Genomic DNA, 24,996 nt, shown 5'->3' on the forward strand with positions numbered 1-24,996 from the left:
CTAAAAAAAATAAGCACTGATATTTGTTTAAACACCCAAAGAACTGCTGTTTCATCATACACGACTCCAAGTATCGCCAAAATTATTTTACTTCCAATAATCACCGGTCCTTAAAAAAATGAAAGGGGGTAGTTACATGTTTTCCCTCGTATTTCGTCATGTCTCTGTTGTACATCTGATAACGTGCAAAAATGTCACGTTTTACCGCGGATGAGGACATTTACGACTTTTCGCGGGTATGTGAACGCGGCATCCGAGGGGCAGCAGAAAGTTTTAACTGTCAACAAACTGCGTTCTCGCTCAGGTTCCTGTTTGCTTAGGTAAACTCGTCTATCTGCAAATTAGTCCTCTCGGAGACTGAGAGGACATGAAAATATGTAAAAGTCCTGCGGTGTAGATAAAACTGAGCTCAGGCATGGAGAACCGGGCTGTGTCGGTCCTGGACAAACCCGCGGCGGTGCTCACGGTTGTGGATGTGTATGAGATAGCGGCGGTGCTAGGGCAGGAGTTTGAGCGGATGATAGACAAGTTTGGCTGCGACGCTCTCGTCGCATTGGTGCCCCGAGTGGTTCGGGTCCTGGAGCTACTGGAGGCGCTGGTGAGCCGCGGAGCCACTGGGCAGGAGGCCGAGGACCTGCGGAGGGAGCTTGACAGACTGCGGCAGGAGCGGAGCGACAGACACGAGCAGGAGAGGAAGCACCAGAAGGTCAGTGTCAACCTACCTGCAGACACCTGTTTCTACTTCCACCTGTGTGTGTACCTGTTTATGAGGCCTTGTGTCGGGTGAGCAAAAAGGATATCAGCACATTTTATAATTCCGCTTTTAGTGTGGAAAAACAGAATAAAGTGGAGAAAATACAGCTAAAAATGTTTGTGGGTGCCTATTGAAGCTATCATTTGTGTATTTTCCTTCAGTCATAGGTTATTGTAGTTAACTAAAACTAGATGTGGAAAAATATTGTAACTTCTAAAATAAAAACTAGAAATACAAAAAAGGGGAAAACTAACTGGAACGATTTTGTGAACTTGGAAAACTAAACTAAAATAAGCATAGAGATTAAATATTATTACAGCTTGCCGGATGAGGCTTTGATTTAAGTGTCTGGACTGTGAGTCAGCTGCTTTTAAACACTTACATGTACTGATTTTTCCTAAATATAGTCTCTGGCACATGCTCTGCACACAATAAAATTTAAAAAGACCAAAACAAATACTGAAACTAATAAAAACTAAACTAAAGCTAAATATTTTCAAACAATACTAACTAAACTGATACAAGAAAATCATCTCTGGAAACTAATGAAAAAATAAAACTATAACAACTATATTCAGGTAGTGGCATTTAATGAGTTGCTTTGAGCACTGTTTGTATTATTTAACATTAGATTGCTGCAGTAGGATGACCATTTCACATCCATTACATAACTGCTTTATAGCACACTGTCTAATGAATCAAACAACCTCCTATCATGTATAATAACAAGACCGGACCTTTAAGACACATGTTGTGTATGCTTGAGTATTTTAAGTACAGATTTTGGGAGCAATAAACCAGATGTGCGGCTGGCCTTATCCAGCACAATATTTCATTTATTTTAGCTGTGGATTAGAGCCATTAGCTGCACAGTTTACACAAATAACTCTCAGATTTACAAGAAATCAGCCCATCTGAGATAATAATTTGTTTTCATGAAAGAAGCGGTGGCAGAGACGCAATTTTTTTTTTTATAGGGTTGAGAAAATTACTTACATTTTCAGTGACAAGAAAATTAATTTTGTTGCCTTCAGTGTTGCTGCAGGCCAAAGAGGTTTTGTTTTTGTTCTCGCACTTCTATCATTTCCTGATGCAGGTGTAACCAGTACTGAAATACATAATCATTTTTTAAGCAATTCTCCAATGATCAAAAAGCAAATCTGGAAGCACTGCTGAAATGGAGTCCCACGATGCAACCATCAGAGTGTGTGTGTGTGTGTGTGTGTGTGTGTGTGTGTGTGTGTGTGTGTGTGTGTGTGTGTGTGTAAAACCTGAGTTTTTAAAATGATGAATTCATTTTTTTAAGGGGAAAAAAGTTTTCCAAACTTACCTGGCCCTGTGTGTTAAAGTAAAAACTCTCTCTCCACAACCCCGTAATTAACTATCATTAACCACATTTTTTGTGGTTACTGATAGTTAAAGCTGAGTTCTGTTTCCAGCCACACCCAGGACTGATTACTGTTAGACCTGTTGAATCAGGAAATCACAGTCTGTCTGACAAAGTGAAGAAGCAACACGTCATGCCACGATTCAACGAAACAGCTGAGAAAGAAAGTTACTGACGTCTATCATTCTGTAAAGGGCTACAAATCCATTTCTAAGGCTTTGGACTCCAGTAAAACACAATGAGAGACATTATACAGAAAATAGAGAAGACTTGGAACAGTGCTGAACCTTTGCAGAAGTGACCAGCCTGCCAAAATGACTCCAAAAGTGCGTCAACGACTCATCCAGGAGATCACAAAAGAACTCAGAACAACATCTACAGAACTCCAGGTCTCACTTACCTCAGTTAAGATCAGAGTTCATGATTCCAGTAAGAAAGAGACTGGGCAAAAATGGCATCCATGGGAGAGCTCTAAGGTTACAGAAAACCACTCCTGTGCATAAAGAAAACAAAGTCTTGACTCACATTTCCAAAAAATAAATAAATATATATATAAAATTCAGTGGATTGACGAGACAAAAGCTGAACCTTTTGAAAGGTTTGCGTCCCATTACATCCTATGTTAAACTTACACAGCATTTTAATCAGAAATGGTGGTGGTAGTGTGACGGTCTGGGGCTGCTTTGATGCTTCAGGACGACTTGCCTTAATTAATGGATCCATGAATTCTGCTCTCTACCAGAAAATCACGATGAAGATGTTATCTTCATGTAATGTTAAAACTGCTCGATCTAAAACATGGAAAAATAGTACACACACATCTGACCCTGTAACCTTGTTTTATGGTCATGTGACCGCTAGAGTCTATCCCCTCTTTGAACAAGTGGCGTGAAACAGCATGGACAGGTGGCCAGTGCCTCTCAGAGCTAACACAAGCACACACTCTAATTTTCACACTATTTCTTCTCAGCTTCAAGCACTGGATGCACAAAAGCTGAGTTTTCTTGTGATTAGTTATCAGTTCTTGGTCATTTCTATTCAGTCTCAGGATATTTACGGTGAATCAGGACTAAAAAGCTTTTTCTTATTTCTACATTTAGATGCAAATTAGACTTTATTTTGATTCACTGCTTGTGTGGAGCACAGAGTGTGATAGGTTTGATCCATCCTCATAAAGTAAGGGATGATCTCTTTTGATAAAAGAAAAAAATCTAACATGCCCCTAGCTTCCTTTTTTCCATTTAAAGTATTAATGGGTCCAGTACTCCATTTGAAGTGTCCTCATTTTTGTGCTCAGGAGTTGGAGTTGCTGGAGGATGTGTGGAGAGGAGAAGTCCAGGACCTGCTTTCTCAAATCACTCAGCTTCAGGCGGAGAACAAGAGGCTGCTGGTGAGCCTCTCACTTAAAGAGACACCGGTCACAGAGGAAGATCTGCAGAAACATGAAGGTGAGTTGATTACCAAAAAGCTCTCGGCCAGGGTTTAATACACAAACCTTGAATAAGAAAACAGTTGGTGTGTTACATCTTAGTGGACAACTCAAGGGATGTATGCTCATAGTCATGGTCAAGATGGCCTGCTATAGTTCAAATCAAGCATCAAAATAGAGAAGAAAAGTGATCTAAGTGACTCTGAACATGGCATGGTTGTCGCTGCTAGATGGATTGTGTCAGTATTTCACAAACTGCTGATCTGCTGTGATTTTTTTTCTTCAGGCAACCATTTCTAGGGTTTACAGAGAATTGTTCAAACAGAGAAAATATACAGTGAGCGGGGGGTGAAAATGTTTTGTTGATAACAGAGGTCGGAAGCAAAAAACACACTGCTTCAGGCTGTGAGAAAGGCAGCAGTAACTCAAATAACCACGAGTTACAACAAAGGTGTGCAGAAGACCATCTCTGAATGCACAACATGAGGAACCTGAAGCAGAAGACCACACTGGGTGCCACTCCTGTCAGCTAAGATTAGAAAACTGCTTCACAGGCTCCTCAAAACTGGACAACAGAAGATTAGAAAAACGTTTCCTGCTTCCTTAAACCCCACAGTCTACCCGAGTGCTCTTGCTGACCGTATCCATCTCTTTATGAACAGATCTTAAAACTCAGATCATCTCAACCAGGTTTCTTGAAGGTGACAGTGAGATCACTGTACTCAAATGACCTCTACAGTCACCCCATCTCAGTCAAACAGAGCACCTTTGGATGTGGTGGAATTGGAGAGTCACATCATTGATGTGCAGCTGACAAATTTGCAGCAACTGTGTGATGCTGTCATGTCAATATGATCAATTCAATTCAATTTTATTAATACAGCGCCAAATCACAACAACAGTTGATTCAAGGCGCTTGATATTGTAAGGTAAACCCTACAATAATGCATACTGTTAGAGAGAAAAACCCAACAATCATATGACCCCTGTCAGCAAACACTTTGGCGACAGTGGGAATGGAAACCTCCCTTTTAACAGGAAGAAACCTCCGGCAGAACCAGCTCCAGGGAGGGGCGGCCATCTGCCGCAACCAGTCGGGGTGAGACAAGGAAGACAGGATAAAAGACATGCTGCGGAAGAGAGACAGAGATTAATAACAAGTATGATTCAGTGCAGTGAGGTCTATTACAACAAAAATCTGTGAGTGGTTAGCATTGTTCCTTACAACAAGAAGATCCTGGGTTCGAATCCAGCATCTGACCTTTTCCTCCCTGTGTCTTTGTTGGTTCTTTCTGGGTACTCTGGTTTCCTCCCACAATCCATAGACATGCAGTTAGTGGGCTTATGTTAAATAATGATTCCACATTGTTCATAGGTGTGAATGTGAGTGCGAATGGTTGTCTGTCTCTATGTCTTAGTCCTGCGACAGGCTGGCAATGTGTCCAGGGTGTATCCCGCCTTTCGCCCTATGGTAGCTGGGATAGGCTCCAGCCCCGAAACCCCCCTTGTGACCCTGTTTTGGATAAGTGGAAGAAATGTACAAAAAACTAACATCCAACACGAGAAAATCCACTGTGCAAACTGGTTGAAACTAAACCGAACTGAAAATAAAAACTCAAATGTTATTACAAAAAAAAATGCAAGACTGTAATAATTCTGCTCTGACTCTTAATTAGCTCAGTCTTGGCTGAAAATCTGAAATGTGTTTCATACTCATAACAGTCTGCTGTATGTTACACACAGCCACCCTGGGCATTAGGCTGTGCAGAGAGAAAGCCGGGAGCTTGTGAAGAAGTCTATTTTTGAATCCGACTAAAATATTGCTCTGTGTGGAAGTGCTTTTATACTTACTGTCAGGGCTGCAGCACATGCACTGGTTATAAGCACACAAACAACAGGATATTACATGACGTGACTCCTCTGGCCACTGACACCTTATCTGTCTCAAACATATACATCTATGGTACTTTATTTTCTTGAATCTCAAAGCCATTTGTGAAAGTTTCTATGTTTTGGGAAAATAACCTATCATATTTTACTTTAAATTGAAAAGTTAAATATTTTTATAAATCTTTTGCACTCTTTTATTTTGTGTATTAATACACCAAATTAAGAAGGTGTACACCATGGAAATTGTGTCATTTAATAGTTTTAGGCGTTTGCTGTTTAAAACAAATGACTGTGACCCTGGTGTTTAACTGGAGGATTTACAGTACACAATGCATCCGTACTGAAAAATATTCCTGTGGATTCGTAACTCTTTCAATGTGATTGTAGTTCTGTTCAGTTTCATGCTGGTAAAAGTTTTTAGTGCAAAATCTGCCCGAGTGCAGAATTTCACTCTGTTTTGATTTTTTAAAAACCTATTTTACTGTGCTTATTTGAATGCTTATGTAACCCTTCTGTGAGCATTAATTTATTTATTTGGATTACAGCAGGAATGTCAGAGAAAGAAAAACAAGTGATGAAGAAACTTCAAGACTTGGTGAATAAACAGAGAGACGACATCCGGGCTAAAGATCATGAGCTGACACTAAAAAATGAGGATATCGAGGCGGTGAGGATTCACAATACCTGCATCTAAGAATATATGTACTATAAAACAAAAAACAACAACTTTGTTTTACTAGAATTCATGGAGCAAATTCTCTGAACTTCAGCTCCAGCTGCAGCAGCATCGGCTGATAAGGATGAACCAGGAGCTTCTTCACAGGATAGGACTGATGGAGGCCCAGGGCAAGACCCTGATTCAGCAGAGGGCTGAGCTGGAAGCTGCAGCCCAGGCACAACACCAGGAAGCGGGGGCTCTGCGGCTGGAGGTCACCAGGCTGAAAAAGGAGCTGCGGGAGCTGGAGCGAGAGATAGAAGTCGCTCAGACAGAAGAGTTGCCTCTGTCAAATTCTGAGATTTCTTCACCTGCATCCCCACTGATGACTGTAAGAAAAAATACCTGATATTTAGCAGATGTTCAAACTATTTGTGGGTCGGTTTTTTGTTTTGTTTTTTGTTTTTTGCCTAAGTGGCTTTTATGTGTCACAAATCTAGTCTGCAGCAGCAGCAGCTCACCTTTCTAGCTCCTTCAAACCAAATTCAGTGTGGGTGGAGTGTGGGGGAGATCCAGACTTTCTGGAAAACTGTTTCGAGTGCGACAAGAGTCTTTCCTTTCTCCGAAAGTCAGCAAACAGAGAGGATAACAAGGAAGACGGAGATGAAGAGGAGAACTCAACAACATTGTTGCTGGTAATGTCCACGTACACTTTACTATTTAGCCAGTGCTGCTGTGTTGTTATAGCAGAGCTGCCATAAGGCTGTTTACACTAAATAGTCGTTATCACCTTGTCATAGTGAGGCACAGCAGTCAGCTGGTACCATCTTTAATCTCACTACTCACAGATGTATCTGGTTTAATCTAATTTAACTTCAGGTCAGTGGTTCTCAAACTGTGGGGTGGGCCCATTGCTGGGACACAGAGCCACTGCAAGTGGGACATGAAGGACCAGGGTTAAGTCATAGGGTGAAACTAGGAGACCAGATTTTTGGGACTCCAGTGAACCATGAAACCATGATCTGTTCCCTCTATACGTGCTGGCCTCCAGCTCACACTGAAGTGGTTCGAAGCTGAGTGTGAGGCAGCGAGAGTGAGAGCAGTGGGTCAGGGATGAGATGCTGCCGCTAGTGGTGGAGTTAAAGTATCTCGGGGTTTTGTTCATGAGTGAGGGGAGAGGGGAGATTGTCAGACAGATTGGTGCTTCGAGTGTGTTTGGGTGAAAAGATCTCAAAGCTGTCGATTTGATCTACGTCCCCACCCTCACCTGTGGTCACACAGCTTTGGGTAGTGATCAAAAGAATCAGATGGTGGATATAAGCAGTGGAAATGAGTTTCCTCAGAAGGGTGGCTGGCCTTTCTCAAAGGAAGCCAGCTGAGGTGGTTCAGGATCCAACTGGGATCAATTGTGGGCGAGGTGTTCCAGGCATGTCCTAATGGGAGGAGGCCTCGAGGTAGACCCAGGACAGGCTGGAGAGATTACTTCCCTCAACTGGTTTGGAAATACCTTGGTATGAGCTGGATGAGCTGGAGGAGATGACTGGGAAGAGGGAGGTCTGGACTTCCCTGCACAGGCAGATGTCTTCACAACCCGACCCCAGATAAGCAGCCGATATTGATGGATCTGTAGTTTGTTGATGCTACAGTGGTATAATGAGGTGTGCGTAGCCATGCCAGGATACTGGTATTGCCACAGTTTTAAGGGCGGAGCAAGGTAAAAATAGTTTGTCCACACTTTATTACTAGCTACGCCTCATTGGTGCTGAAAATGATCAAGCACTGGATGTTTAAATATGCCTGAAGTGATGCACAGCTGGGAGAAGATTGTTTCACCGTTTAGCTAATCTGCCATAACACCATGACACTCACTGGACTGATGTTATTGTTAATGCTCATATCACAATGCCAGAGACATTAGACAGGTCAGCGTAGGCAGATTCAGACAAACTTTGTCATGTAGTGTTTCCTTAAGGCGATGAACATCTGTCAGACATGACCTTTTTTTGTTAAATGCACAAGAACGGCGACTCATGGTTGAAACTTTGTTTGCTCCTTTTTCTGTTGTACATTGCTGGAGAAAACCAGTTTCACTCAACAGCATAACCAACCTCTTTCATTTTATAGTATCTGTTTTTAAGCTGTGCAGTAGAAAGAATGAATATTTGTTTTGAATGCAGAATGGATCGACGGATGAAGAGCCAGAGGAGGACTCGGACAAGCCTCGCTTCACCCTGCAGGAGCTGCGGGACGTCCTGCAGGAGAAGAATGAACTCAAAGCTCAGGTGTTCCTGCTGCAGGAGGAGCTGGCATACTATAAAAGGTACGACTTCCTTCACAGGCATAAAATTTGACTCGGCGCGGATACAAAAGCTGACATTGACCTCCTCCTTATCCTTCAGTGATGAGCTGAACACTGAGGAGAACACCGGCTCCATTGTCTCCTCTCCGTCTCCTCCTCCGAGCTTACCTGTGGCTGATCAACGTGAATCAGGAATAAGACGCTTGTGAGCGATGAGTTTGTTTGTTATGGTTTTCTTACTCCTGTTATTTGAAATATCAGTACTCTGCTCCTGTGTAGGATAACATGGCCTAATAATACATGACTCAATAATACTGATTTCACATAGTCTTTACATATGATGTGTTTTCTCTCTTTTCCTGTCTTGACAGGATCTTCACAGCTATTATGCCAATGGTGGCTGCCGGTTTGATCACAGACGATCCAACATTGTTGCCAATCAGAAGACTTTCCTTCGTATGACTTTTTTTTTTTTTTTTTTAAACCACACCATCTCAGCACGAGTTTTCTGACCGACACGCTTGGGTTTAATGGCTCCGATCCTTAATTATTAAAAACCAAACCCATCTTGTGTTTTTACATTTAAAAATGTGGCGATTTAAGGAATTAATGTTTATTTTGATGATACTTCTTGTTTTTATTTTTGCTACTTTGAGCTTTACATAAACTTCAGCAGTTAAAATGTGAGGCAAATGGCCATATCTGGACCTTCTCAGGTGTTTTTATGACCTGTCACAGTCATATTTTATGTCTTTGGAAAGTCACCACCTGTAAGTGCTTTGCTTTATGCAGATATACTGAGGGAGACTTTTGATGCTGCACATGTCAGATGCTTTATATTAGCATTTAAGCTTCTTATTGCATGGCTCCAAATACATATACACATATACAGAGTATTTGTTGAGCCTATAAACTGAATGTCTTGTTTGGTTCATGTTGAGATGCATCTGATAGCAAAGTAAGCACATGATCATGAAAGTTGAAGTGCCTTTATTCTATGAGCTCATCATGAAGAGAGTGCGCTTCTGCTAATCACTACAGCCTGGCACCAAACATCGTGGTGTACACTGGCAAGTCTTAATCTCCAGGAGAAGTATATTCCATCACTAATGAATACTCTATAAATACTATCATAGCTACTGGTATGTGCCAGGATGCACAGGGAAAATAATGTTTGTTTGAAATAAATAATAAAGTTTTATTTTTAAACTTTTGAATTTTTTTGGTGTCACAATGAAGCACAGTCGATATTTTGCTCTTTTTAAAAAAAATATCTTCATTAATTTTGCAAAATTAGCAAGCAGAAAGAAAGCAAAACTGAAAAAGGAATAACTTGGTAATTTACTTGGTAGTTAAAATTTAAATTAAAAAAAGGTCAATAATCCTGCAAAGTCCCATAATTGAGCACACATAAATAAAACTTCAAATTGCTAAAGATTTCTGAAAGACATACAGTTGAATTACACAATACCATGATATTTTTATTCAGTTTATATGCTAGATTAAGCTACCCCACAAAAAGTACACAAAGATCGGAGATGTACAGTTTCTGAATTCCTGAAACAACTATTTTCCCAGATATGACCCACTGGAGCACAGATGTGGGTTAAATTTTATCCGGAACAGCCTTAATGTACAAAAACTTGTACTGAACAACAGTATAAAATGTAAGAAAATATTTTTTTGTTTATTTTGTGTCATTTTCGGAAAAGTCATCAAATTTCAATCTTAAAGATTTAGGATATTTTTCTCCCAAACCTTTTGTTTTACTGTAGTTAGTCAGCTAACCAGAGCCACTAAAACAAAATACATGAAATCACGTGTTTTCTCAACTGATTTGATTGAGAGAAGTTCAGAGAGACTATATGAAGAGTGATCTCTCACTCACAAACTGCTTTATTTTCCTTACAAACCGACGATCTCTGATCTGGCGGATAGCCAGAGCCGAGTGAGCGCTCTTGACTTGTACACGATCTTTGTACTCACCTGTCGCTAGGATACTTTGCCCTCCTCTGCTGTCCGACGAGTCACGCCATTGGTGCGTGAGTGATGGGGGAAGTGCTGCTTCTCCAAAGTTAGCCACCTTCGCTCTGTACGAGCCGAAGTCAAGAAAGAGTGAGAAAGAGTGGGGTTTAAGGACTTATGAGTGGCATCCGGGGGAAAAAAAGTCGAGTTTATTTCGGCCGTCCCGCTGAGTCATGGAGTTTGGTGAGGAATCGTCACCAGCTCGGGCTTTCGAGAAGGACGCTTTCGAGCTCACTGTGGAAGATGTGTATGATATCTCGTACGTAATCGGAAGAGATCTGTTAAAAATCAGCAGCACTGGCGAAGAAGTGTCAGACCTACAGTTTAGGATAGTCCGTGTGTTGGAAATGTTTGAGACTTTGGTCAACAAGTACAACTTGTCTCTGGAGGAGCTGAAAATGGAGCGGGACAACCTCAAGAGCGAACTGGATAGGATCATCAAGGAGGGCTCCTCCAGGCCTGGCGCGGTGAGTTTGACGCTCTATAGTTCAGGCTCTTGTCAGATAAAAGTAGACCTTTAAATATGGCTTTCCCCCCCTTTAATCACAGCAGACTTCGGGACCGAACCAGCTGGTGGTGGACCTGACAGACCCCAACAGACCCCGATTCACTATGCAGGAGCTGAAGGAGGTGCTGCAAGAGAGGAACCAGCTGAAGGCTCAGCTCATGGTGGCCCAGGAGGAGCTTCAGCTGTACAAGAGGTAACCGGTGTGAAATGTAAAGTTCACTCTGGCTTCTAAGAGTACATAAAATAATGATAAATCTTTATTTATATCAGAAACATGTAGCTAATGCACCTGCTCAGTGTCAATACACCTGAAGACTGTGCGCTTGTAAGAGGATTTATTGATGGGCTGCTGTATAATGCTATGTCAGACTGGCTTGAATCTCATATCAGTTTCAACTAGAATTACACTGAGTCCATGGGGAAATGCATAAAATGATCAGCCAATCTATTAGGTACAACTTGCTAGTAGGTTGGATCACCTTTTGCCTTCAAACCTTTAATTCATTGTGGCACAGATTCAGCAAGGAGCTGGAAACATTCCTCAGATTTTGATGTTGACATGACAGCATCACACCATTGCTGCAGACTTGTGGGCTGTTAGAGGCTGTTAGATTTGGTGACTGTGGTTGCCATTTGAGCTGAACTCACTATCATGCTCTGAGCTTTGTGACACGGCCTGTTATGGAAGCGGCCATCTGAGGATGAGTACACAGTAGTTATAAAGATCAGGTAGATGGTTTCTATGATGCTCAGTTGGTACAAAGAAGCCCAAAGTGTGTCAAGAAAATATCCTCTGCATCAGTATACCGTGACCACCACCACATGCCTGAACCATTCAAACAAGGCGAATTGAGCTGTGTTTTCATCTTGTTTTATGGCAAATTCTGACCCTGCCATTGCAGTAGAACTCGAGATTCCTCAGACCAGGCACCATTTTTTAAAATCTTCTATTGTCTAATTTTGGTGAGACCGTGTGAATTTGAGCCTCAGTTTCTGATCTGAGCTGGTCTTTATAAGGCTAGCCTCTGTAAACCATAGAGATGGTCACGTGGGAAAATCCCAGCAGATCAGTAGTTTATGACATACTCAGACTAGCATGTCTAGTTTGACCCCCATGTTACTTTCAAAGTCACTTAAACCACCTTTCATTTCTGTTCTGATGTTTGGTTTAAAGTTCAGCACCTCCTCTTGACCAGGTCTACGTGCATGAATCTATTGTGCTGCTGCCATGTGATTGGCTGATTAGATATTTTTGTTAAAAAGCAGTTGAACAGGTGTACCTAATAAAGTGCCAATGAGTGAATGTGACTATGTAATTATAACACTGAGTGCACAAATATAAGAACCACAATTAGCCAATGAATGCAAAAAGATATATGCATATTATAGAAGCCTCACATTTCATTGTCAATCACATCATGTTTTTTTTTATTTGTTGTCATTTTAAAGCAGCAAGATCGATCATGTCTCATAAAATGAAATATTAGCCTGTCTTATAAAATACTCTTAGTGATCATAAATATCCCCGTTCTCCTGCAGTGGGATCCTGCCACAAGCTGAACCAGCCATGGTGGAGGTGTCTCCATCTCCACCATGGCAGGTGGAGACACCTGCAGCTACAGAGCACAGACCAGCCATGATAAACGACACGAAAGAAGAGAAGACGACCATAGGCAAACTGTGAGTAACAAGCTGGCTCGGTTTACCAACAAAAGTATTTACAGATGACTAAAAATAATATAAAGAAAGCGGGAAAAAGGAAGTAAAAGTAGGCCTTGTTTTAAGCCGTGCACCTCAAATGGAAAGGATTCAGAAGAATTCTGAGCAGCAACCACATGATGCTGTGATAAGCTAGCAGGGAGATTGTTCTCACAGCCCGTCTCCTGTCTCCTAATGATATACTTGTGACTGGGTGAATTCATGCTGACGCTCAGGATGTTTGTCTGAGCAGTGAACGAGACGCAGAGAGAGAGTACGCCTCTGCCAAAATGCTTCCGTCAGTAATCACAGCCTCCCGTGATGCAGCGTTGTTTGCGTGCTCCATGTTCACCAGCGCTCCTTCAGCTAACTCTGACCTTTCTGTTTGTAGGTTTTCATTCAGGCGAAAATGAGAAGAAAAGCTTTCACGGAGAACTGACCATGTAGGAGACAAACAGGATTTGTCGGCAAAATTAAACTCCTTTTGTACTTTTTAAGAAGTATTTGTCAGTTTTAATAAGCATTATATTTTGTACTAATTTTTAACCTAAGATGTTTTTAGAGTAGACATCTTTTAATTCTGTAAAAATAAGATATGGAAAGGAAACTGGAAAGTATTATTTAACAAGTGATGATCATGTTAGATGTTCAAGTTTATAATTATTTATAAACTTGAACATCAGCTTTTTTTTTTTTTTCTTGTTTTTTAATGAGCCACGATAAGGTCTTTATGTAGGCACATTCCCATCACTCATCTCTATCTTGTTAATGAAGGTAAAATACCCAATCAAAATCTAATAATAAATTTGATTGTACTTGTGTTTTGTCTCAAGTTGAATATTTAAAAAGCTTTTGTTTTATCATATTTTAGCCAGATGCCAAAAATATTGCTAATACACAAATTACAGCATAGATTTGCAGGCTTTAATCAGCAGATTACAAGGCTTTGTTCTTGCTGAAGTCCTCTCGTTGACTTCTGTTTTGTGTGAAGAAGGGTAGGCGGGACAAAAAGGTAACCCACTCTCATATTTCACTGAACTGTCTTTAGCTTTGTTGACAGTTCAGTTCATGCATTGATGGAAAAACCTGGTCACTCAGTATATTTAGATTAGTCACCAACCACCACATCGTAACACTGCTCCCACAGGCTCGTACTGTAGGCTTGACTGCTACATCACATCATCCCCTCTTCTTATCCTAAGATGCCCATCACTCTGGAACGGAGTAAATCTGCACCCTTCGGACCACATGACCTTTTTCATTGCTGCAGGGTCCCATTTTCTTGCTCTCTAACAAATGAACCCTTTTTTCCCCCCCAATTAGCCTCACTGATAAATGGCTTTAACACTACACACTGGTTTAACCCAATCTCAAGTGCTAGCTGCATGTGTGGAAATATTCCTACTTTCACTCTTAAAGCCTCGTCAGGTAAGTTTTAAAGGAATTTTGTAGCAAATTTTGCTTTTATCTCCTAACTGCACTAAAGAATTTGTGGACATAACATGGAGGGACCATGCAACATAGTATTTAGAGTTCAGTATCTGCTGGGGACCATTGCTGGATACAATGTGTTCATTGTATGAATGAAGCAAGAATGACATGTGTTGCATATGGGAACCAGCCCATAATTAAGTGGCTCTAAATGTTAAATATCACTGTAATCACAGTAGTGGCTGGGCTATAACAGAACAATTCATAATGTACCGTCACTTTGCAATTTCAACAGAAGGTCTCATGGAGAAGAAACACTGCTGTAGTAAGTGAAAGAAATCTGCCAACATGACTCTTTGGGCTTAAATTGAAAGAAGTAAATGTGTTTATAAAAATAAATAAATAAAAATCTATAATTTAATTACTTTGGTGTGCTGTGAATGGCCCAGGCTGTAAAACCTGTGAAAATATAGTTAAAAAAAGAAAAGAAAAAAAACAATTCACAATGTTTGAAAAAGCCATCCCATGGGTCACATTGGAGTCTTCGCCAGGCCAATTCAGGCTCCTGGCCTTATGTTTGAAACCCCCGATGCACGATATGGTCTTGTCCCACCTGGAGGATAGTAGATGTGTCCCTTATGTAGTTATCAAATGCACCACCAATCATGTCACGGCAGGAATGAAGACCGCTTTATTCCTCAATTTACAGCACATGTAATAATTTACAAAAGCTAGAATGACAATTACTAAAGGAAACCCCGTTCACAGTGCAAACCTGCTTCTCAAAGAAAATGACTGCTACATTTCATAAAGATATAAAATCCTGATTAAAAAAAATATACTTCACCAGCTGAAGTTTGAGCATCTATACAAAATAAAACATTTCAAGTATCACATCTTTTTCCATAAAGAAACTGGACAGCAGACGGGACAAATTCATATATTAACGGAAAAAAAAAAAAAAAGTCAAGGTCTCAGTGTTTGAGCCATGGGTGAGCAAGGATTGAGGCTTTACTCCGATCGCCATAATCGTAAAGCAGCTCCTCGCCTGCATTGATGTCTCTGGAGGCGACCAAGATCAGGTGAGGCGTTCCATCGATGGGGTGAAGCCTCGTCTGGCAGTTTCCAGTTTTACAGTGGTTGACCAGCCTACCGAGCCGACTCGTTTCCTTTGTGGCATCAACACTGTGATACACAGACATGACTGTCACAACACAAGACAGGTGTCCATACTAAAATCACAGCTATTAAACTTTTGTTTTTAATTCTAGGAGATGTCTTTCGCATAATAAATGTCAGCTAGAATAAAGTTTTATAACAGTGCTTTTTGTATTAAAGAAATAATTACTCATCCTAAAGAACAGACATGCTTTTATGATTCTAAAAAAAACAAAACAACAAAACAAAACAAAAAAAAAAAAAAAAATAGTCATTAGGGTGAATATATAAAGGTCTATGGTGAGACGCCAACACTGAATAAACTGATGATTAAAGATTAATCTCACATACTTTGAAGGTTTGTGTGCACGTGTGTGAGACCTCTTGCAGAGCGATGCCATTTGGACTTACCAGTAAGTTTTGGATTGATACTGGAAGTAGTACATGTAACAGCCTGTTTGAGGATCCTCAGCGTACTGGGCCTCTCTGATTTTAGCTTCAGCCAGGTCCAGCAGGTCTCCGTGATACTCCACGACAAAATCTCCCCTTTTGAAACCACTCACAGCAAATACCCCTCTCCCCTTGCCGTCTATGTTTTTGACCTGTTCACAGTGAAAATGTACACTAGATTAGCAAATGTTGCTTAACCAGCATTCAGGGATCATGTCTGCATGCAAAGTTTTGTAGTGGCACAAATGTAAACATTACCTCCATTCCTTCTTCAATGTCATTCTTTATCAGGTCATCGAGGTGCTTGTGTTGTTCACTCTGTTAACAGTGATTAGATCATTTAGTTTAGTTTTTTTATTTTTTATTAAAGAGAACATCAAGACAACTTTATATACATTTGTTTTAATAGTTTCGCCCCCTCCCTTAAGAATGGCTCGACAGCCACTCCACAGAGACCATTTCCAATGAGGCTTCAGTGAAAGAAACTAATAAATTATGTGTTATTTAACTGTTTCTTTGCCAACTGTGTAGACACAACTCATGGTTCATCCCTCGAGTTAGGTGCCTCTATGCTTTAATGAGTCATAGATCAGCATTTAGTGGCTTTCAAAAAGAAAAACAAAAGAAAAACCCAACCAAAAAATTTTGAAGTCCTTTCAGAAATCTGGAAAAGTATTAGTCAATACAGACCTTTAACTCTGCATTTGTTTTTCTGTTACTGCGCCTGATGGGAAAGTAGTCAGTGACCTTTCTGTTTTGAAGAGCTTTACTCTCCATCCTGAAAACAAGAGACATCAGAGTAATAAGTCATTATGCTTGTGCAAGTGAGTGTGAAAGAGTCCGTGCCCACCCCCCGTGTTTTTAATGAGACTGGCACGTTGGTGACATGTACTCACTTTTTTGCTCCCAGCTTGTGTCCATTTCTGCCCCGAGACTTGGATTTTGGGACACTGCCATCTGTTGCAGACCTGACGTCAGTATGCGAGGTGGAGCTTGGTTGCTCAGGTTGCTCAGAGGCCTTTTCTCTTGTTTCATCACTATGACAAGCCATTTCAGCCTTCTGGACTTTGGATACCTCAGCTTTCATTTTATTGGATGAGCCTTAAACACAGAAGAAACAAAAACACCACAATTATTTAAGAAGAACAGGTCAGTGAGCGCTACTACTACTAGTAGCCTGGAAAGTTGTGTAGCTCACATGAATGCTGATGAAACAGCAACTAAAAGGACAACAGTGAAATAACAGAGTAAGTGCTTAATTTAAGAATTTACCTTTTTTCAGTCTTGGCATTTCTGGTTTAGTTGAATCCGAATCATTTCCTTCCTGAATGAGCGTGCTTGAGCTGTCACTCAGAGGGGACCTGGGCTTGCTTGGAGTCCGTAGACTTGGGAGAACTGTCTGCACGTTACCTTTACAACCCTACAAAAATCATTATAAACATGGGTCATAAAAAGAAAGCTGTATGAGAGTGATCTGATGCAATAAACAAAGTGTAGCATTTCATCACTGTTCAGAAGCTTGTCTAAATCTAGAGACATGTTGCACACTTAGCACTGTGCTTTCCAGCACCTTTGAGAACAGAAAACAGATTTTATCCATCGCTTTAATCCAGCCGAGTCCAAAAAAACAAACCATGAACAAATTGCAAAAACTGCACGGCTTGGTCTGGCAACTCTAACAAAGACTCTGTCCATAATCAGCTGTTTCTCACTCATTCAATACTTTATAACATATATAAAAGGGAACACTAAACTGAGATTTTCTGACAGGACTTGCAGGAAAATCTGCTCACAATTTAACCGATTCAAATATCCAGTTTAAATCAAGTACAGGAATGTGGATGCAGCAATCTAAAGTAAATTAGGAGCATACATTCCTGACCCATACAGTGCGCAAACTGTAAAAAAGATGAGGCATTAATATTTTTCTGCCATTTGCGAGCCACAGGCCTAAATTTCAAATTGCTCAAATTAAATGTTCAAGTTTTTCTCCCTCTCTACTTGTGTGTCAAGCGGAGTTTCTCTCACAAGAATTCACTAACATGGTCAGTGAATCCTTGTACTACTGTTGGTCATTCAGTCAGACACAGAGAAGGAGTAAGTTATAACATACAAATAGCTGTACTGAAACCAGGTGTCTGAGTAAGGACATGAAGGACCTAGAGGGAATCTCATACTTATTTTACATCCACTAGCTAGATTAAGCCCACTTTGATTAGATATTTTGTAACTATCAACCCAGTTACTTTGGTGTAGCATGAATACTCAGAAGGGAGGTGTTTATCAGTAAAGCTAAAGCTGTAAAACCTATAACATTAAAGTTAAAAGTCCAAAATGTAGGTCTTCTTTCAACCTGTCCAGTTGGGCCGTACTGGAATATCTGCCGGGCAGCTTCTGGTCTCCGGGCCCTTATTTTTGAAACCCCTAGTTCACAGCATGAAGCGGAGGATTTACCCCTTGCAAGAGTAACACTAATTGGTTTACCAGAAAATGTGAGCTTCCTGCTTTGGAGATGCATAAGCTGAGGAGAGCCTTGTTACCTTGTTATTTGCTGGCTTGTTTTCCTTTGTCTCCGTCAGTGAGGTTACTGTATCTTCAGCAGGGTTCTCTGGCTTTTTGTCGACTCTCAGCACATTTTTCTTCCCTGCATAAACATAGACATGAATAAATTTGAGCTCTTCCATCTAACAATTCATTGACATATACGACAAAAAAAAAACACTACCGCTGAGTTTTATTTGTAAACAACCACGTGTATTTTAACAAACCTAGTCCCTTTTTTGCGCTAACTAGCATTTAGCAGTCAGCTACTACACAAACAGCAACACGTCTCAGTTACCTTTTGCCATGTCAGTACACAAATAAAAATCCACAGAGGACGTGGGAGCTGTTAAATGCAGTCCTGTGTCTTCTGGTTCCTTACTGTACTCAGTTCACTGCAACGACAAATATCAGACCGCATCACTCCGGAGAGAGCGTGGAGGATTTAAAAATACTACTCCGCTTCTCATTGGCTCTTAAGTACAGACGGGAGGGGCTTGGGTTTGAAAACAGCTCTCTGATTGGCCCCAGCTGATGGCTCTGCGTGTTATCGGTCTCTTTGCAAAAGTTTTTCTCAGTGGCATTAAATAACAGTTAATGATAATTATTTTAATAGCAACACAAAACAATCTGTTTTGCCTGTTTACCTGCAAAGAGCTTATAAAAGTAATATTAACGGAATATAACATCGCAAAGATAAGAATAAAAGACAATAACTTACAGCTAGAGATCATGATTTTTACTTAGATATGGCTAGAATTGAGCACAGACCCACATTTGCTTTTTAAATAAAACTTTCTAAATAAAACATCCTATTAATGTAGAGAAAGAGATTTTTACTGACATCTAGTGGCAAAAGGATGTAAGAGGTACTGTTAAAAATTATGCAGACGTACTGGTCTGAGTATTGTAAAAAAACAAAAACAAAACTGCTGATCCGCTGGGATTTTCCCACACAACCATCTTTAGTGTTTTCAGATAGTGGTCTGAATGAGTAAAGATATCCAGTGAGCAGCAGTTCTCTGGGTTAAAATGCCTTCTTGATTATAGAAGTCAGAGGAGCCCAGACTGCTTTGAGCTGATAGGAAGGTAACAGTAACTCCAATAACCACTTGTTATGGTATTTCCTTGGCATACTTTATGCCCCTTGGTACCAACTGAGTATTGCTGCTGATCATCCCTTTATGACCACAGAGCACCCAGTTTCTGATGGATAACACACCATGTCATAAAGCCAAAAGCATCTTAAACTGCTTGAGTACTCAAATTGCCTCCACAGTCACCAGATCTCAATTCAATAGAGCCCCTTTGGGATGCGATTGAACAGGACATTTATATCATGGATATTCAGCCTACAAATCTGTGCAATGCTATTATGCCGGTATGGACCAAAGAGGAATGTTTCTGACACCATCTTGAATCTATGTGAAAAGAATTTAGGTAGCTCTGGAGGCAAAAGGGATCTAACTGGGTAGCAGCAAGGTACTTAAAGTGTCCAGCAACTGTAATTCATTTCAATGCAATTTTTCAGCATCCTATAATCAGTATAAATAGAAGCAAACGTTTTTTATGTTCATTTGCAATAGGTCCACTTATATATTACTGTGTTCTGGTGACACCTTTAGGTTTCAACGTGAAGACATCCACAGATCAACTCGTCTCTTTTTAAGCTTTTTCTTGTGAAATTCAAATATGCTGAATGCTCCATGGCTTCCAAAATTTTTGCCATCCTACTTCAATCTAAAGGTAAACGAAGCAGACCCCCCTATTTAACTCAAGTTTAGACTCACACGAATAAACAACCAATCACACATAACTTTATTTTAATCCTTATGTGACACACTGATACTGTGCCTGTCCGAAGCTAAACAAATAAAATCTTGTTATTAGAGCTGACAGCACTTCTTCAGACTGAGGCTTTACAGACACAACATGCAGGATCATTCAAGTATCTCTGACCTCACCGACCACACACACACACACACACACACACACACACACACACACACACACACACACACACACCACTCATACAGTGTCATTTCCGGGCTTGGAGTCTGCAGCCAGCGCTTCTTTCAACAGTCTCTTTCTCTCCAGGTTCTCGTTGGCCTTCCTCCTCTTTTCTTGCTTCCTGAGCACAGACTCCTTCTTCTTCATCACAACTTCACTGAGCTCTCCTTTGTACGCAACGTCGAGTTTCTCCCTCATAATCTCTCGGGCACGTTTTCGATTTATGTCCACAGATCTGGTCTGGTGGCACTAGAGAGGAGATTAAAAGACAACAAACAATATCAAAGGTATTCCAGATGTACTGGACACCATTACACGATTAACTATTGGTGAACAAAAAGCACCTTCACCACGATCCCAGTGGGGATGTGCTTTAGCACCACGCAGTTGCTGGTTTTGTTGGTCGCCTGTCCTCCGGGTCCAGATCCTCTCACAAACTGCTCTTCGAGCTCATCCTCGACCAGGACAGGAAGGTCTATCAGGTCCTTTTTACCGGCTGCCAACACACACCTGAGTCCAGTGGGAGGGGGTCTAAGCAGCAGAGAGCCTATCCATGTGAGCCGCATGCGCACAAAGCTGGTGATCGGTACAAACACGGACATCACATCACAACACACCAGACCCTAACAGAGAGACAGTTAAAAACAGGTGTCACAGGCTCACTCTTTCAGAGTCACGCTGAGCCTTTGTTTATGTTCCGGTTTGTCTTCTTTACTTCCGTCGTTGTGTTTTTCTTCGCGGATTGAATAGTGGGTATGCTGACTCTACAGCGCCACCACGTATCACTTAGCCACACTGGTGTACTTGAATAAGCGATTACTCTATTTTTCTAATTATTATCATTATTACTTTTCAACTTTAAGCTGTGATAGTGTTGATGGAGAAGTTCAGAGAAGTTCAGAAGGAGTTGGACTGTGTCTCTGTGGATATAGAGAAGGGACATGAAAGGGCGCCAGGAGAGAAACTGGTACGGTCATGAGTGGGAGACAAGTGTGAGGGTGGTGCAGGACAAGGGTGATTGGATGTCCCACTTTACGCAGGACTGGACAGCATTTTTATCCTTTGTCCTCCTGTCCCACATTCTGATTGGTTCTGCAGGGCATACACTTTTCTAAAATCTGACTTTTACTTCAATGTATAAAAAGGTTAGGGCTTTTGTTTTATCTTGTTTTCTATAGTCCAAAGAAGGTTCGATTTATCATGCCTTACCCCTCACCAAAAAGTCACAAACTTTGCTGATTTGATTGAATATGATGGGGGGAAAAACACAAAGAAAAGAAAGGGGGGGGGGGGGGAAACAAGGTAGGGTAATATGCATACATCCAAGCTGGAACCCAAAAAGTGCTACGAAACAGAAAAGCAGTGAAATAAAAGAAAATACAAGCATATATAAAGACTATTGCATAAGGTGACAGCCAAAGTTTGACCAAAATTGGGTCATGTAACAGGACAATGACCCAAAGCAGAGGAAATCTACCAAAGAATAGTTAAAGAACAAAAGTTAAAGACCAGCCCAGAGTCTGATTTAAATGCTGTGTTGGGACTTTAAGAGAGCTATGTATATAAATGAGTGTCACCTTCCTCAATGAACGACACTGTGCTCTGTAGTGAGATTAAGGAGCAGGTAAAGCAACATTGTAAAAAAGTGTGGCCTGAAATTCCTCCACAACATTGTGAGAGGCTAATAAAGTGACACAGAAAATGAGTACTTCAAGTTATTGCTGCTAAAGGTGGTTCTCCAAACTGCTGAATCAGTAGGCGTGTTTAGTTTTTCCACAACAGACTGCATAATTTTGCTTTTTTAGCAGCTGTGCCAAATGTAAATGCTTACACAGCTCACGTATATGTTTGTTATGTCAAAAATGTTATAGTGCTGTAGTTCCTACATTATAGTTCCTACTACAGCAGGAACTATAATAAAAGCTTTTATTGTGATGTGATTGTCAATAGGTTCTCAACCATGCAAAGTAACATTTTGATATGATTTCCTGGTTTTACACAATACATATATACTTCATTTAAAAATTTCCACGTTGTTATGTTTTTCACTTCTCAGTGTCCAGGCAAAACTTGTGAAAGAGATTCATTAGGTTGTCATTTCTGTAGTAATAACACAAAGACATAATAAATGTCAATAAATAGTAAAAAAAAAAGACTGCAAAACAGTTTCAACCAATTTTCCAAATGGATTGTTAAATGGACTGTGATGTAATGCTTCCTGTTTGTCCCTTAACAATGACTATAATTAGTAAAGCAGGAAACCTATGTGGGTCACAGGGAAAAGACAATGTCTCCAATGACCTGTGATGGCATTTCTTTTATAAACTAAGTGTGGGGACATTGAATTTCGAACATCTATTACTCTATCGTTTTTCTTTGGACATTTGCTGCATCTAATTTAAGGAATAAACCAGCGTTGTGTTTACACATAACAAACAACCTCGAAAAGAATCTGTTTTAAATTGTATCTTTAAGCCCTTTGTTACAAGCAACCTGTTGCAAAAATATCTCATCTGTATAAACTTGGATCTATAATCTAAAACAACTGCCACATCTCAGCATGGTGTGCAGTGTGCCCTTAAAAAATTTGAGGAAACTGAACAATTGGAGGACAATTATACTGCAGAAATATCTACAGTGGTGCAGAAAGTCATGTCCTTAAAAAACAGGAGCAAAGACCTGAGAGATCTATCTGACCCTTCAGTTGATCCATTTACCTTTCACTGAAGCTTCACACGAAATAGTCTTTGTGTAATGACTTATTACGCAAGAACTGGACTGAAAATGAGTGTCAACAGGTCTTATGGAGTGAAAACTCTCTTTATCCCTTATGTACTGCAATTCCATGTATATTTGTGTGTGTATCAGTAAATCACTGCATCTATTCCTCATTTTTCCTTCTAAAATATATATAAGGGTGGTTCAAGGGAACAAAATCTAAAAAACTGTTAAATCAAATCAGTCACCTGCTTGGAATGCCACCAGTTTTATAACAGAGCTTTTTAAAAATAAAAAGAGATTATTTTAAACATGTCAATTCAACTCGTTAATTCGTGATTCCAGTTTTTGTAGAATACAAACAGAGCAGAGTAAGTGTATCAGAAATGTGTGAGTCAGTGGGTATCAGTATGTTTCACCGTGAGGGCATTAACCTTTGTAACTTCACATCCTTTACCGCTTATGTCTGCGGAAATACGTAACCACCGGTTTGACCAGTTTCGAGCGTGTGCCCTGCGGCCAGCAGATGGCGCGTTACCTCACAAACCCCGCTCCGCCTGTAGTCAAGCTAAAGGATGGAAAGACAAACACCGGAAGTCCCGAGATGAAACCTTCAAAAAGCTGACACAATGGCGTTAGTGGTCCCGTTCATTATTGGTTTCCTCCGAATAACACGCCGGTTAAGACCTGAATTGATGCGAGGCTGAGCCACGGGGGTGTGGGGACAGCTGAAACCCGGTGAGTATTTGGATATATGTCATGAAATTGTCGCTTAGCAAACGAAAGGCTTTACATAACTTAACTCTGCTGTCGCAATTTTAAAGAAACCGAATACGCAGCCAGGCCGGCTTTTATTTCGAAAGTGGTGCGGGGAAGCTCGCCGAGCTTTGTGTTGTACTTGGCAGCAGTTTGTGTCGTGCTTGAAGGGACTGAAGTCTCGCCGCGGCTCAGACTTGAGGAATGATAACTTACGATGGCGAGAGCTCTTCTTCTTCCCGGTTCTCTGGACGGAGGCAGCAGCCGCTGAGCTCACCTCACCTCGCAGGCGATTTATCCTCCTCAGCACCGGACGAGCCCAGCCGCCAACTCCTGGGAGGGCAGCTCGGATATTCAAGGACATTTTAACGTTATCATAGCTACCTTAGCCGTTTTTTATTTTTATTTTTTATGTATGTTTTTTTTTAGTCGATTGAGGAAATCCAGCGTGTGCTTCTCCGGCGCAGCGATGTGGACAGATTTAGTAAACACTGACTGATCTCCTGTAACACGCTCGGGGGGCTGATGATGCTTCTCTGCGTGTCATCTTTACGTGTCGTACCCGCGCCCCCTTCCTCCTCTGCTGAAGGGCCACACAAGACAGCGACGTAAAGGAAATTAGTGTCCGACTTTCGATACGTCTCTGTCGGTTATGGCATCGTTTCCAGATCTCGTCAAGTGCTGAAGGAAACCCCGTGTTGCTGGAGAAAGTAGCTACCCGCCAAACCCTTCCTCATCCCCCCCTCTCCTGGGAAAAGGCTGATAAACTTTGCATTGCTGGAAGGTGTTGGGGAGAGGGGGGGGAGGACCTGCCAAAGGTGCATCGCTGCTGTGCATCAGGTTCAGGTATGTGATGAGCCGCTGAGAGCCATCAATTTGTCATTACCGTGCTGCCATGTTGCTAGGTAACTAACTAACGGTGGGTTTACTCCAGTTCAGATTTGATAATCTTCTCCCGGAGATGCAACGTCACGTTAAGCACGTCTTATTTTACAAGGTGCTCCTACACCCAGCATGTTTAGATTAAGTTTGCATCCCTGTTCGGGGCTCTGGAGAGGAGCACCATGTTTTTCTGCTGCACACAGTTAAAGCTGATGAAATGTGCCCCTGTCTGTACCGACTGTCGGCTGTGAAGATCCTGTCACACACACTGCGTGTATTTTGGTAACATGCATACATTAATTTGCCTCTTAAGATGCACACTTATTTTTCTGAGACAATTTTCAGTGACAGCCAGCCAGGTGAAAGGATTTATGTAACATCCTGCTGCACATTAGAGCATGTTTG

The 24,996-nt window shown here is 41.1% G+C and overlaps 5 protein-coding genes across 13 annotated transcripts in view; 3 read left to right on the forward strand and 2 right to left on the reverse strand.

Moving 5' to 3' along the window:
• The first annotated feature begins 228 nt into the window (after positions 1 to 228).
• On the forward strand, positions 229 to 8,980 carry LOC102197521 (RILP-like protein 1). Of its 3 annotated transcripts, none has more exons than XM_013914227.1 (8): positions 229 to 706; positions 3,439 to 3,589; positions 6,006 to 6,127; positions 6,201 to 6,506; positions 6,616 to 6,810; positions 8,293 to 8,435; positions 8,515 to 8,619; positions 8,786 to 8,980. In XM_013914227.1, the coding sequence occupies exons 1-8, from the start codon at positions 416 to 418 to the stop codon at positions 8,874 to 8,876; spliced, it is 1,404 nt and encodes a 467-aa protein (XP_013769681.1). In that variant the 5' UTR covers positions 229 to 415; the 3' UTR covers positions 8,877 to 8,980. The 3 variants fall into 3 exon arrangements, with proteins under 3 accessions (XP_013769681.1, XP_005722167.1, XP_013769683.1); XM_005722110.1 differs by having other exon boundaries at positions 6,745 to 6,810; XM_013914229.1 differs by having other exon boundaries at positions 6,231 to 6,506.
• A 1,435-nt stretch (positions 8,981 to 10,415) lies between these two features.
• Positions 10,416 to 13,138, forward strand: rilpl2 (Rab interacting lysosomal protein-like 2). The gene is made up of 4 exons (XM_005722112.1): positions 10,416 to 10,906; positions 10,989 to 11,140; positions 12,487 to 12,627; positions 13,037 to 13,138. Exons 1-4 carry the CDS (start codon positions 10,613 to 10,615, stop codon positions 13,056 to 13,058), a joined length of 609 nt encoding a protein of 202 aa, XP_005722169.1. The 5' UTR covers positions 10,416 to 10,612; the 3' UTR covers positions 13,059 to 13,138.
• Positions 13,139 to 14,680: 1,542 nt separating this feature from the next.
• kmt5ab (lysine methyltransferase 5Ab) lies at positions 14,681 to 18,682 on the reverse strand. Its single transcript, XM_005722113.2, has 8 exons — positions 18,524 to 18,682; positions 18,225 to 18,328; positions 16,957 to 17,104; positions 16,581 to 16,785; positions 16,375 to 16,462; positions 15,943 to 16,002; positions 15,646 to 15,836; positions 14,681 to 15,261 (listed from the first exon to the last, which is right to left on the reverse strand). The coding sequence occupies exons 1-8, from the start codon at positions 18,531 to 18,533 to the stop codon at positions 15,051 to 15,053; spliced, it is 1,017 nt and encodes a 338-aa protein (XP_005722170.1). The 5' UTR covers positions 18,534 to 18,682; the 3' UTR covers positions 14,681 to 15,050.
• Positions 18,683 to 19,539: 857 nt separating this feature from the next.
• mtrfr (mitochondrial translation release factor in rescue) lies at positions 19,540 to 20,973 on the reverse strand. The gene is made up of 2 exons (XM_005722114.2): positions 20,580 to 20,973; positions 19,540 to 20,484 (listed from the first exon to the last, which is right to left on the reverse strand). The coding sequence occupies exons 1-2, from the start codon at positions 20,835 to 20,837 to the stop codon at positions 20,254 to 20,256; spliced, it is 489 nt and encodes a 162-aa protein (XP_005722171.1). The 5' UTR covers positions 20,838 to 20,973; the 3' UTR covers positions 19,540 to 20,253.
• A 2,512-nt stretch (positions 20,974 to 23,485) lies between these two features.
• The window catches only part of LOC102198833 (membrane-associated phosphatidylinositol transfer protein 2-like), a 40,755-nt gene continuing 39,244 nt past the window's right edge, over positions 23,486 to 24,996 (forward strand). For 3 of the 7 annotated variants that reach the window (XM_005722115.2, XM_005722121.2, XM_005722120.2), the window contains exon 1: positions 23,806 to 24,555. The gene's annotated coding sequence lies outside the window, so the exon portion shown is untranslated. Of the gene's footprint in view, positions 23,692 to 23,804; positions 24,556 to 24,996 lie in introns of those variants that run through there. The other 4 variants (XM_005722122.2, XM_005722124.2, XM_005722116.2 and 1 more) reach the window with 3 other exon arrangements.

Source organism: Pundamilia nyererei, unplaced genomic scaffold (genome assembly GCF_000239375.1).
Source record: "Pundamilia nyererei isolate P.nyererei 1_Seehausen unplaced genomic scaffold, PunNye1.0 scaffold00006, whole genome shotgun sequence".
Taxonomy (NCBI): Eukaryota; Metazoa; Chordata; class Actinopteri; order Cichliformes; family Cichlidae; genus Pundamilia; species Pundamilia nyererei.